At 69.9% G+C, this 13,706-nt stretch overlaps 1 protein-coding gene across 1 annotated transcript; it reads right to left on the bottom strand.

Moving 5' to 3' along the window:
• Positions 1 to 576: 576 nt before the first annotated feature.
• Positions 577 to 9,398, bottom strand: PEAR1 (platelet endothelial aggregation receptor 1; the record flags this gene model as incomplete). Its single annotated transcript, XM_082011453.1, is given in 21 exon segments — positions 577 to 728; positions 855 to 1,040; positions 1,964 to 2,075; positions 2,857 to 2,966; positions 3,039 to 3,254; positions 3,335 to 3,463; positions 3,979 to 4,107; positions 4,193 to 4,321; positions 4,408 to 4,600; positions 4,604 to 4,741; positions 4,855 to 5,018; positions 5,095 to 5,215; positions 5,793 to 5,967; positions 6,131 to 6,343; positions 6,556 to 6,692; positions 6,773 to 6,899; positions 6,985 to 7,231; positions 7,900 to 7,992; positions 8,086 to 8,186; positions 8,598 to 8,702; positions 8,798 to 9,398. Coding segments are annotated over 21 exon segments (3,309 nt in total). The 5' UTR covers positions 9,130 to 9,398.
• Between the last annotated feature and the right edge of the window lie 4,308 nt (positions 9,399 to 13,706).

Genomic DNA, 13,706 nt, shown 5'->3' on the forward strand with positions numbered 1-13,706 from the left:
GGCGCCTGCGCGGGGCGGGGCCGGCCTGGAAGGGGAGGGGCCGGCCTGGAAGGGGCGGGTTGGCAAAGAAGAGGCGGGGCCGGTGTGGAAAGGGGCGGGGCCTCCACCAGCACCACCCGCGGCTGGAGAGGCCGGGCACTGGGCAGCGACACTGGGAGCACTGGGCTGTAACTGGGCGGTAACTGAGCCCTTACTGGGACCAGCGCTGGATCTTCACTGGGCCTTTACCGGAGCCATCACTAGACCATTACTGGGCTTTTCATGGGCCCAGCACCAGGCGTTACTGGTTCATTTCTTACCCCATTAGTGGGCCTTACTGGTCCCTGGGCCCCCCCAGGCCCCCCCACGCTGCCGTTCCCTTCCTCCCACAGGGGCCACGGGGGCCCGTCCCGCCCCCCGGCGCAGCCCCTTCACCCTGGGGACGCGGCCGCAGGCAGCCGGGCTCACGCCGCGCCGAGAACCCCTTTATTCACCGCCTGCGCCCCCCGGGCTCGGGGCCGGGGCCAGGCCCGGGGTCCCCGGCCCCCACAGGGCCCCTCCATCCCCTCCTGGGGGGTCCCTGGTCCCCAGGGTCCCTCAGCGGTCCTTCCTGCGCAGCGGCGGGGACGGCGGGTAGTGGCGGGCGGGCGGCACGTCGTAGTGGCTGGGGATGTGGCTGTTCTTGGGGGAGTCGTAATGGCTGGGGGGGGCTGCGGGGGTGACGCCTTCGGCCCCCCCGGGGCAACTCTCTGCAGGGATGAGAAGAGGCTGAAAGGGGCCGTGTGGCCCCCCCAGGGCCACGCAGTCCCCGTCACCGGGGCTGGACGTCCCCCCCGGCCGGGCTCACCGGGGCCAGGGGAACCCCCCAGCCGTACCCTCCTGGGGGGGCTCCTCGAGGAGCCCGATCTCGGCGTAGGACATCTCCCGGCGGACGGGGGATTTCATCTCCATGTAGCTGCCCTCGGGGGCCTTGGGGGCGGGGGGCAGCTCCTTGATGGTGGCGTAGGGGTTCTCGCTGGCCAGGGAGCTGGCGCTGGCCCCCAGCCCCTCCGGGGGGGTCTCTGGGGGAGAAGGGGTTGGGGGGGCCCCACGGCCCATGTCCAGCTGTGTCCTGGGCAAGCCTCAGCCCCATTCCTGCCCTATCCCAGTCCTGACTCTTTCCCACCCCGTCCCTTCCCTATCCTGCCCCACCCCTTCCCCTCCCTTCCCCTCCCTTCCCCTCCCATCTCCATCCCTTCCCTATCCTGTCCTGTCCCATCCCATCCCCCCATCCCTTCCCATCCCATCCCCATCCCATCCTCATCCTAACCCATCCCACCCCATCCCATTCCATCCCCCCCATCCCTTCCCATCCCATCCCCATCCCATCCTCATCCCATACCCATCTCATCCCATCCCATCCCCATCCCATCCTCATCCCATACCCATCTCATCGCATCCCACCCCCATCCCTCCCCATCCCAGCCCCATCCCAGCCCCATACCAGCCCCATCCCTTCCCAATCCCATACCCATCTCATCGCATCCCACCCCCATCCCTCCCCATCCCAGCCCCATCCCAGCCCCATCCCAGCCCCATCCCTTCCCATCCCCATCCCATCCTCATCCCAACCCCATCCCATCCCCATCCCACCCCCATCCCTTCCCATCTCTTCCCATCCCCATCCCATCCTCATCCCATCCCCATCCCATCCCATCCCATCCCCATCCCATCCCATCCCATCCCCATCCCATCCCCATCCCATCCCACCTCCCCATCCCTCCCCCCTACCTTTCCCGTCGCACCTCCCCAGGCTGGAGCAGGAGCTGTAGCCGTAGCTCCGGTCCAGCTGCCTCCCTGGAAGGGGGCAGGTTTGGGGTCCCCCCTGCTCCCACCCCCCCAGCATGAAGGTGCCCACCCAGCACCTTCCCGCTGGGCCCTGAGCAGGGAGGGGACCCAGGTGACCTCCCCGCTCCGGCGGAGGTGCCGGCCAGCTCCCCCTTACCCCTGGGGCCCAGGGCCGGTGCCCCCAGGTGCTTCCAGTCGGGGGGCAGCGTGGCATTGCCGTCGGTGCCGCAGGGTCTCTCCGCGCCGGGGAGGAGCTGGGTGCCGGGCACCTGGAGCCCAAACAGTGGAGCGGTTGGCCACGAGGCTCCCGACAGCGGTGCCGTGCCGCGGTGCGCTGTGGTACGCCGTGCAACGCCACGGCACACCGTGCAATGCCGCAGTGTACCACGGGGCACCGTGCAACACCGTGCGGCATCATCGTGGTACACCGTACAACACCATGGCACACCATGGTACACTGTACAACACCACACTGCACCATGCAACACCACGGTGCACCATGGAACACCACGGCACACCATGGTACACTGTACAACACCGCGGCGCACCATGCAACACCACGATGCACCGTGCAACACCACAGTGTACCATGGTACATCGTACAACACCCCGGCGCACCGTGCAACACCATGGTGCACCGTGCAATGCCATGGTGCACCACGGGTACACCGTACACCACCACAGTGCACTGTGCAACACCGCGGTGCACCACGGTACACTGTACAACACGGCGCACCGTGCAATGCCACGGTGCACCACGGGTACACCGTACAACACCACGGTGCACTGTGCAACACCGCAGTGCACCACGGTACACCGTACAACACCACGGTACACCATACAACACCATGCTGCACTGTGCAACACCACGGCGCACCGCGGTACGCCATACAACACCACGGCGCGCCGAGCAACACCAGTGCGCTGCGCAAAGCCACGGTGCGCTGCGCAACGCCGCGCTGAACCACGCAACACCGTGCTGCAGAGTGGCGCATTACGCAACACCGTGCCGTGCTGCACCGTGCCACAGGGCACCGCGCCGCGCCGTACCTTGAGGGAACTGGCCCTGTCCTGGGGGCCGGGGGCCGGCAGCGTGCACTGGGACAGCGTGTGGTAGCTGGGGTTGGAGTAGTAGTGCGCATGGTGGCTCGGTGGCACGTCTGGGGGGACCGGCGTTAGCCCGGCACGGCGGGGTCACCGCGGCTGAGCCGCGTCCCCGCCGCCAGGCTCACCTGGCACCACGTAGTCGGAGGTGTCCGTCTGTCCCGCCGTGTAGGCCACGGCCAGGTGCCGGCTCTCCTTTCCCTTCTGCCGGCGACGGTAGCAAAGGGCCGCGGCCACCACGGCCACCAGCAGTGCCACCAGGGCCACCAGGCTGAGCACCACCCCCAGGGAGCTGTAGGCTGCCGGGGGGGCCGGCATGATGGTGTAGGGCTGTTCAGGGGTCCCTATAGGGTGGGGGCAATGACCTTAGGGTGGGGCAGGCACCCCGGCAGGCACCCCCCTCCTTCGCCTTGCACCCACTCACCGGCTTCGCAGAGGGGCCCGATCCTGCCCGGGGCGCAGGGGCACGTCCCGCTGGCGGGGTGGCAGGTGCCGTTGCGGGGGCAGCGGCAGAGCTGGTCACACTGGAGCCCGAAGGTCCCGGGGGGGCAGGCTGGGGGCCAGAGCCATACAGCTCCATACTGCCCGGGCCCGTATAGCTCCGTGCTGGGACAGTATGGCTCCATACTGCCCAGGGCCGTATAGCTCTATAGTGGGACCATCCAGCTCCAGAGTGCCCAGGACCGTATAGCTCCATACTGGGACCATATAGCTCCATACTGGGACCATATATCTCCATATTGCCTGGGACTATATGGCTGCATACTAGGACCATATCACTCCATACTGCCTAGGACCAAATAGCTCCATACTGGGACCATATAGCTCCATACCGTCTGGGACTGTATTGCTCCATAGTGGGACCACATAGCCCCATACTGGGACCATATAGCCCCATACTGGGACCACACAGCCCCATAGTTCCCAGGCCCATCTAGCTCCATACTGCCCAGGACGGAACTGGGGAGGGGTGACGTGTATGGCCCCCGGGCAGTTCTCCCTCTTGCCCCCCCCGGACCCCCGAGATCCGGGGGGGTGCAGACCCCCGGGGGCCCGTACGGGCTCTACCTTCTCCGCAGAGCGGCCCCGTCCAGCCGGCCGGGCAGCGGCAGGTCCCCTCGGCGGGGTGGCACGTCCCCCCGTGGCGGCACAGGCAGGGCTGGGCGCAGGCGGCCCCCCAGGAGCCGGGGGCGCAGGCTGGGGAAGGGGAGAGCGGGGGGGCGAGGGACGGGGTCAGCCCCGCTCCCCACTGCCCCCCCGGCCCCCCCGGCCCCTCACTCACGCTGGGAGCAGCGGGGGCCGTGCCAGCCCGGGGCGCAGAGGCAGGAGCCGTTGGCGGGGTGGCAGGAGGAGCCGTTGGCGCAGGAGCAGCTCAGGGAGCAGCGCTTGCCGTAGCGGCCGGGGGGGCAGGCTGGGGTGAGACGAGCGCGCCCGGTCTCAGCCCAGGGGTCAGAGTTGGGGAACAACTTGCAGTTTTTTGGGGAGGGGGGCACTCACGGCGCTGGCAGGTGGGGCCGCGGTACCCCGGGGCGCAGGTGCAGGATCCGTCCTGGGGCGAGCAGGCGGCCCCGTTGCGGCAGGAGCAGGGCGTGCGGCAGCCCCGGCCCCAGAAGCCGTGGGGGCAGCCCTGCTTGCACCGCGGCCCTGTGAGGAGGATGAGCGATGAAGGCCGAGGGCTGGGGGGTGGGATTCAGGGGAGGCCTGTCCCCCTCCCTGGTTCCCCCTCACCTGTCCAGCCGGGCAGGCAGCGGCACTCTCCCGTCACCGGATCGCAGCCGTCGGCGTGGGCGCAGTCGCACCGCTGCCCGCAGCCCGCCCCGAACGTCCCGTTCTGGGATACGGGCACAGGTCAGGGGATCGGCGCTGGGGACGGTGGCACCGACCTCCGGGACGGTGGCACCGACCTCCGGTGCGGCCGGCACTGGCAGAGGCGGCAGGACTCACCGGGCAGGGCTGCAGGCAGCGGGGGCCCTGCCAGCCCGGCGGGCAGCTGCAGGTCCCGCTCTGGGGGTCACAGGTAGCCCCATGGGCGCAGTCGCAGCTCCGGTTGCAGCCGGGACCCCAAGTGCCGGCGGGACACGGCGTCGAGCAGTTGGCTCCGTGCCAGCCTGCGGGACCGGGGGACAGCGGGATGGGCACGGGCAGGGGGATGAGGACCCCCCACCCACCCTGGTGTGCACCCACCTTCCTTGCAGAGGCAGGAGCCGTCGAGGGGGGAGCAGGCGAGGGCGTGCTGGCAGGAGCAGCGCCCCGAGCAGTTCGTGCCGAAGGTGTCGGGGGGGCACAGGGAGGAGCAGTGCTCGTCCTGGGGGGGGTGAAGGCTTCAGGAGAGCCAGGATCGCCCCCCCAAGGGCTGGGGAAAGACCCCAGGAGGCTGGGACCCCCCCACTCCACCGGCACCCTGTGCTGGAGGGAGAGCGGGCGACCCCAAAATTCTGTCCTCCCATGGGACCCCCGAAGTTATCTGGACCCCCAAGCTGCCCCTAGGGATGCCCACATGCCGATGCCCCCCCTCCAAAGGGATTCCCAGACCCCAAAACTGCCTCCTGAGATAACAAGAGCCGCAACCCACCCCCAGGGATGCCCAGGCCCCATGCTTCCCCCCCAGGACCATCCAGGCCCCCACTCGCCCCCCCAGAATGACCCAGACCCCCACTCTTCCCCTAAGGATGCCCCCAGACCCCCACACTCCCCCTCCAGGACCACCCAGACCCCCACACTCCCGCTAAGGAAGCCCCCAGATCCCCACAATCCACCCCCTCCAGGACCACCCAGACCCCCACGCTCCCCCCAGACCCCCGCTTTTCCCCTAGGGATGCCCAGACCCCCCCGCCACGCTCCACGTGCTGCCCCAGGACCACCAGCCCCCCGGGCCCCCGCACCGTGTAGCCGGGGGGGCAGCGGCAGCGGCCGGTGGTCCCGTCGCAGACCCCCCCGTGGAGGCAGAGGCAAGCCTGCAGGCAGCCGGCCCCGAAAGAACCGGGGGGGCAACTCTCGTTGCAGAAGAGCCCAGCCCAGCCGGGGCGACAGACGCACTCCCCGAGCAACGGGTGGCAGCTGGGGGCACCCACTCAGCACCCCGGTGCTCCCAGTATGGGGTGGCGGGTGTGCCGGGAAGGGGCTTTGCAAATGGGGAGGGGGGCACACCTACCCCTTCCTGGCCACCCAGCGCCCCGGCCGGCTTGGCGAGGATGCCGGGGTGGGATGGGGGGGGTCCTACCTCTGGCTGTGCTGGGGGTGGCAGAGGCAGCGGCTCTGGCAGCGGAGGCCGTAGAGGCCGGGCAGGCACTGCCGCTCCTCGCAGCGGCTGCCCTGGAAGCCGGCCTCGCACAGGCAGCCCCCGTCCACGTGGAAGCACTGGCCCCCGTTGGCGCAGTCGCAGCTCTCCTGGCAGTCCTGCCCGTACCGCCCCACCGGGCACCTCTCCTGGCACCTGTATGGGGCGGGGGGGGGGGTGTGTGACACGGCCCCACGTGGCTCCCGGAACCCCTCCACCCCAAGCTGAGGCTGTTCCAGCTCATTGCATGCCAGGCTGGGCGAGCTGCGGTGGCCCTGCTTTTGCACGGAGTCCTGGCGCCGGCAGCGGCGCCAGCCCCCTGTCCCCCCCATGCCCGGCCCACCCCCGTGCCCTGTCCCCCTCCTCACTGCTCTCCGGTGAAGCCGGGGGTGCACTGGCACCGGCCCCCCCGGGGGTCGCAGCGTCCCCCGTTGTGGCAGCGACACTCGCCCTGGCAGCCGGGGCCGAAGCGCCCGGGGGGGCACGGCACGGAGCAGATCTCGCCCTGCGAAGGAGCGCCGGGGTCGGCAAGGGAAACTGAGGCAGGGACCGCTTTGGGGTGGGGGGGGGCCGCAGCCCACCTACCATCCATCCGTGGGGGCAGATGCAGGCGCCGGTGCCGGTGCCGGTGCCGGGGGGGTGGCAGATGCCCCCGTTCTGGCAGGGGCAGGGGCTGCCGCAGGGCGTCCCCTCGGGGCAGGGCACATCACAGCTGCGGAGGGGGCGAGGGGTGAGCGGGACCCCCGCCCGGGGGGTGCCGGGGCCGGGGGGGCACAGGGCGAGGAGCCCCTACTCACAGGGGGCCGGCCAGCCCCGGGGGGCAGAGGCAGGCGCCGGTGGAGGCGTTGCAGGGGGCCCGGTGGTGGCAGGGGCAGGGCAGGCGGCAGCCCTGGCCGTAGGTGCCGGGCGGGCACGGCTGGCGGCAGAGCGGGTCGGCGAAGCCGGGGGGGCAGGAGCAGGCCCCGCTCAGGGGGTCGCAGGGGGCCCCGTGGTGGCATTCGCAGCGGTGCTGGCAGCCCGGGCCCCACGACTGCTCGTCACACTCTGCACAGGGGAGACCACCGGTACCTCCCCATCCCCATCCCATCCCCATCCATCCCACCTCCATCCATCCATCCACCCATCCACCCACCCACCCACCCATCCATCCATCCCATCCTCATCCATCTCCATCCCATCCCTCCATCCCCATCCCCAGCCAGCCAGCCATCCCATCTCGATCCATCCATCCATCCATCCATCCATCCATCCATCCATCCACCCACCCATCCATCCATCCATCCCCGTTCCCGTCCCGTCCCGTCCCTTCCCATCCCATCCTAATCTCTCCATCCCATCCCATCCCGTCCCATCCCATCCCATCCCAATCTCCCCATCCCAATCTCCCCATCCCATCCCATCCCATCCCAATCTCCCCATCCCATCCCGTCCCATCCCTTCCCATCCCATCCCGTCCCATCCCATCCCACCCCATCCCATCTGCATCCGCATCCTTCTCCATCCCCACGCCATTCCCTGTCCCGCTCTCCACCCCCACCCCAATCTCACCCATACCCCGTCCCCACCCCACTCCCACCTCCATCCCATCCCGACCTCCACCCCTCTCCCCCTCCCCATCCCACCGCCGGCCGCCCAGCCCTCCAGGGAAACCCGCTGCCCCCCGGGGGGGTCCCCAGCTCCGCGCCCCCCAGCACCCCGACCCCGTCCCTCACCGCTGGAGCAGTCGGAGCCCCGCCAGCCCGGCTCGCACTGGCAGAGGTCAGGAGCCACGCACCGGCCGTGGACGCACTCCTGGGTGCAGCGCGCTGCGGGGACACCCCGGGGGGGGTGGGGGGTGGGGGGCTGAGCCAGGATCGGGCCCCCGGGGCCACTCCGCTTGCCCCACTCGCCCCACTCACGGGTGCAGATGTCCCGGCTGTCGTAGTAGCCCAGGCAGCACTGGTAGCGCCTCCGGTAGTCGGTGCGGACCGCCTGCCGATACTCGGTGCGGTACACGATCCTGCGCCCCCCCAGCGCCGTCAGGGTGGGGACAGTCCCCCCAGGCCCCCAGAGCCGTGGGGACACCCTGCATTGGGTCAGCCCCCCCCCAGCCCTCCAGAGCCGTGGGGACGCCCTGCGGTGGGTCAGCCCCCCCCCCCAGCCCCCAGAGCCGTGGGGACACCCTGCGGTGGGTCAGCCCCCCCCCCCAGCCCCCCAGAGCCGTGGGGACGCCCTGCGGTGGGACGGAACCCCCAGAGCCGTGGGGGCACCCTGCGGTGGGACAGCCCCCCCAGCCCCCCAGAGCCGTGGGGACGCCCTGCATTGGGTCAGCCCCCCCCCCCCAGCCCCCAGAGCCGCGGGGGCACCCTGCGGTGGGTCAGCCCCCCCCACCCCAGCCCACAGAGCCGCGGGGGGCCGGGGCGGCTCCCACCTCTGCTGCGGGCAGGGCAGGGGGGACCCCGGCGCCCCGGGGCAGGGCTCGGCGGAGGACACGACGTGGGGTTTGGTGTAGGACTCCTTCACCGCCGCCGTGAAGCTGCCGAAGGACGCGGGGTGACGGCAGGTCCCGGGGGGGGCTCCACCGCCGCCCCCGCCCCCCAAGTGTCGTGTCCCCCCCCCCCCAAGTCCTACCTCTCCCAGTAGCTGCAGACGTTGGGGTCGCCGGGGCGCAGGGCGGCCAGGAGACAGGCGTGCATCGCCAGCGCCGCGGCCCGCAGCACCATCCTGCACCGGGAGACGACGGCTTCGCCCTCTGCCCACGCCGCGTTCCCGCTCCCCACCCACCGCCCCCTCTCCGTGGGGCTGGTTTTGGGTTCGAGGAACGGCCCCGGCCCCACGGCTCCCCACCGGCCTGTGCCAAGGGGAAACTGAGGCACAGCCGCTCGGCAGCCCGGCTGGTCCCACGCGGCCTCACCCCGACACCGCGTCCTGGCATCACCGCGACGGCTCCTGCCGCGCCCCATCCCGCTGCGGGGTGCTGCCGGGACGGGGGTACCCAGGGTGCCGGGGAGGAGTTCGGCACAGAGGCTCCCGGCCCTGGCACGGTGCCGCGTGGCCCCGTTTCAACCCGTTCCGTGTTTATTCCCACTTGTGTTTCCTGGATCCGCCAACTTCTTGCTCAACCCAGCGAGGGTCCGGCTTTGCCGGAGCAGCTCTGGGATCACCGCCAGCCTGGGGGGCTAAGGGGGGGCCGGCCAGCGAGCCCCCCGAGCCCGACGTGCCGTGTTTACCGGGACGCGTGTTTTACGGCTAAACACGCGCGTGCCGGGGGAGGAAACAGAGGTTTCCTGGTCGGCACAGCTGGATTTACAGCCGCTTCCGTGCTGCTCCGGCCGCGGGACGCCCCAAAAGTGCTGACCCCCAAGTCCGTCCTCCCCCTCGCTGGGGCCCGTGCTGCGGTTTGGGGCCAAATAAGGGGGTGGAGGGAGGGAGCGACCCCTCCTTATCCCAGAGCGGCCGGTTTGGGGTGGAAAAACCGTTTAGTGGGAAAGTTTCCCTCCGTTTCCCTTCGGCTCCCGGAGGTGAGGAATTAATTGCTCATCCGCAGGCGAAATTCCCTCCCCTGGACCCCTGCGGAGGGGCAGAGCCGGTGGGACCCCCCAGCCCTCCCCACGGCCCCATCCCCTGCTCCAGGAATGGGGGGGGGGCCGGGGGGGGCCCAGCGCTGCTGCCAGCAACGGGAAGGGCTGGGAGATGCTGGCAGGAAAAGCGAGGAGTCATCAAAACACGCCGGCGGGCCCCATCTGCTCCTCACTGGGGGGCCCGGCCGTGGGGAAGAGCCCCCCCCGGGTTGCCATAGCGGCAAGAGACCCCCCAAGAGCCGGCGCACCCCACCCCCTGGGTGGCCCCGAGCACCCCCCGAGCAGGGACGGGGAGCATCGCCCGCCGGTGATGGGGTGCCGTGAGCCAAAGCCAACAGCACGGGGCGGGGGACACACACGCGTGTGGCGGGGGTGAGGGCGGGGGTCCCGGGGGCGCAGGGACCGGCCCTGCCCCGTCCCCGTGGGGGACACGTTTCGGGCCCCCGCCGGAGCCACTATCTCTGCCCCGGCGCTTCCTCGGCCGCTGCCCGAGGGCTGACGCGTTTCCTCCGGGGGCTGCGAACCCGCAGGGATGGGGCTGGGTGGGGGTGAGGGGGGCAAGGGTGAAGGTTAGTGTCAGGGTCAAGGTCAGGGTCAGCGATGGGGTCGCGGCGGGGTGTCGCAGCACCGTCCCACGCCCCATCCGCCGTCCCCCCCACGCCGCCATCCCCTCGCCTCGGCCGCGGGAACTCGCGATGTCGCCAAGCTCTCCGCCACGGCGCTGGGGATCGTCCCCCTCCGGCACGACCCCGGCAGGGCACGGCACAACCCCGGGCTGGGAACGGTGGCACTCACCTGGCCGGGGGCCGCGGCGGCGGGCAGGGTCGGGGTGCCACGGCCCCCCACGCGGGGCTGGCCTGGCCGGTGGGCTTGGCCGGCCGGGACGGCGCAGCGCAGCCGTCGGAAGCGGAGGGAGGGCTGGAGCCACTCTCAGGAAGTTTGGACGCAGAGACGACTACGGAAAAGGGAAAAAAATAAAAAACCTCGGGGTTTTTTCTTTTTTTTTTCTTTTCTGGCCAGAAACCAGCGGGTTTTGGAACAGCAACATTGCCGGGGCCGCTCACACACGGTGCTGGCTGGGGAGGGGGTCTGTAGGGACGTCCCAGGCACAGCCCCTTGGCCAGGTCCCGCTGCTGGAGGGTGTCCCCGTCCCCTGAGGGCTCTGTGGGGACCCGTGACCCCCTCGGCAGTGGGGTCAGCCCTGCCCACCCCACAGCCGGTGACCACAGGACTCTGCGCCGGAGCGGATGCCACGGGTGGGGAGCTCTGTGCCCACCCCCGGCTTCTCCTGCCCGGAGGTCCCCACCTGGCACTGGCACCCATGGGTGCAGGCCTTGATCCGGGGTGTCCCACAGGGCCGGGGGAGTGGACGGGACCCCCATCCGAGGGGCTGCTGCGCTCATGCTGTGAGGGGCAGCGGGGACGGGGGTTTCCTGCGGCTTAACGGCAGCATCTGACGGCAGCGCGGAGCAGAGCCCAGCGTCGCGGGCACATGTCATCCCAGGTTCCCTGCATCCCGGGCATCCATCATCCCTGCATCCTGGACACACATCCTCCTCACATCCCAGGATCCTGGGCACACATTGTCCCTACATCCCAGTATCCCAGGCAGCCATCATCCCTGCATCCCAGAATCCTGGGCACACCTTGTTCCAGCATCCCATCATCCCAGCATCCCAGGCACCCATCATCCCTGCATATTGGACACACATCATCCTCGCATCCTGGGATTCTGGGCACATATGATCCCTGCATCCCAGGCACACATTGTCCCCGCATCCCGGCATCCTGGGCACCCATCATCCTTGCATCTCGGGATTCCAGGCACACATCCTCCCCGCATCCCAGAATCCCGAGCACACACTGTGCCAGTACCCCAAGCACCCATCATCCCTGTATCCTGGACACACATCATGCCCGCATCCCTGGATCCCAGGCACACATGGTCCCCACATGCCAGCATCCCGGGCACCCATCATCCCTGCATCCCCGAATCCCGGGCACACATGCTCCCCACATCCCAGCATCCCGGGCACTCCCCGTCCCGACACCGTGGGATCACTGGCCACGCGTTTCCCCTGCATCCTTGCATCCCCCCATATCCTGGGATCCCCAGCCGTTCATCATCCCTACATCCCAGAATCCCGGCCAAATATCCCACCTACATCCCGGGATCCCCAGCCACGTGTCAACCCCATCCCGGGACCCCCAGCCAGGCAGCTCAGCCCCACGTGTGGATCCCCCCGTGCCCAGCCGCCCCCGCCCCCAGCGAGCACACGTACATTAGCCGGCCTCAACCGATGTCAAGGCGCCGTTAATTGCCTCTCCTCGTTACAGTAATAGCTCTAATCACTCATAACGATTTTCACGTCCCAGGGTGGCTCAGCTGCCCCCCCCCCGCACCCCCTCCCCGCTCCCTGTGCCCACCCCGGGGCTCCATTAGGATCAAGCCCGCTCGCAGCCGGGGGGTCCGCTGTGGCCATCCCGAAACGGTGCTTCCCGGAGCAGGGCTGGACACCGAGGTCGCAGGGGCTGGGGGCGCAGAGGGGTCCCGGGCTGGGGCCAGTGGGGCCGGGACAAGCCGGGGACATCCAGAGTTGGGGACCTGGCGTGGAAGTGACCCCCCCCCATGCTCTTAAATAAAGTGTCCCCAGGGCGGCGGGGAAATATTGCTTGGGGACAGTCCAGCTGCGCCTCAGCGCCGAGATGCCTTTGCAGCCCCCCCGAGACCCCCGGTGCCAGAGGGGTCAGGGACCCCCAAGTGCACTTAGGGGCGGCTGGGGGCTGTGTGGGGTCCGGCCAGCGCTCAGCTCCCCCCGGGACCCACAGCACCGGGATGCAGCTGCAGCCCCGGACCCGACGTCCTCCAAAACCCTCCTTGGAGGGGGAACCCCAAAACGCATGGCTGGTTCCCTTAGGGGGGACCTGGGGGGGGTCTTCTTAGGGGCTGCTGGGGGGGTGGGAGCAGACCCAGCCCCGCCAGGCAGCGTCGGGGCGCAGGAGGGCGGCGGGGCCGGCGCGGGGACCCTGTGCAGGATGCGGCCGTGGCCCAGCAGCGGCTCTTTGCAGCTGCGTTGGCTGCAAGAGGCAGGATCGGGCCCGGGATCCCCCAAACCTCGTTACCCCTCGTTAGCGGGGCCAGTCCGCGGTGCCACTGGGGCGGGCAGCTTCGCCAGCGCGCGGAGCCGTTAATTACCTCATTGCCAGAGTCCATTACCGCTCCCCGCGGAGCGGGTGAAATGGAGAAACTGCGGCGGGAGCGAGGGGGGGGGAAATAAAAATCAATCGGGGCTGAACCCCTCAGGGATAGGGGCTGGGGGGGGGCTTAACCCTTCCCTGACCACCCGAAAGGGGAAACCGAGGCACAGCCACCCCCACGGGGGAAACTGAGGCACGGCTGCTGGGGAGCCCACCCTGCTTGGGGGTCACCACCGCGCACGGTCCCTTTTGGGGCGCCGGGCTGCTGCAATCTGCGGCGCGGGGCTGGAAAAGCTCAAGGTCGTAATCTTGTTCCTTCCTCAAATGAGATAAAAGGCCGTAAATCAGCGCGGGCAGCGATTAGAGAGACCCCAAGGAAGCAGGCGGGGGGCTCGGCCGGCCGGGCCGGATCCTGCCCACGCCGGCTCCCCAAGTCCTGGGGCTGGACCCTCGGCAAAGATTTGGGGGCCAGATGGAGGGGCCGGAGCTGTGGGATTTGGGGATGGATTACAGGCTGGGAACCGCGGGGCACTGGGGACGGCTCCAGTTTCCTCCAGCTCTCATCGTGCCGCATCCAGCCCCGGCCAGCCGGCACAGCCGTGCTGGCCCCGAGCCCCTCGGCACCCGCCGCGGACCCCCCGGCCGCTCCCGCCCTGCGCCGTGCCTCAGTTTCCCCCGTGACCCCGCTTTCCTCCTGCTTATCTGGGGTCGCGGTGGGTAACAAAGGAGCTGCCAGGGCCCTGCCTGCGCTGCCTAATTAG

The sequence above is a fragment of the Phaethon aethereus genome, assembly GCF_964289735.1.
Source record: "Phaethon aethereus genome assembly, chromosome: 28".
Lineage (NCBI taxonomy): Eukaryota > Metazoa > Chordata > Aves > Phaethontiformes > Phaethontidae > Phaethon > Phaethon aethereus.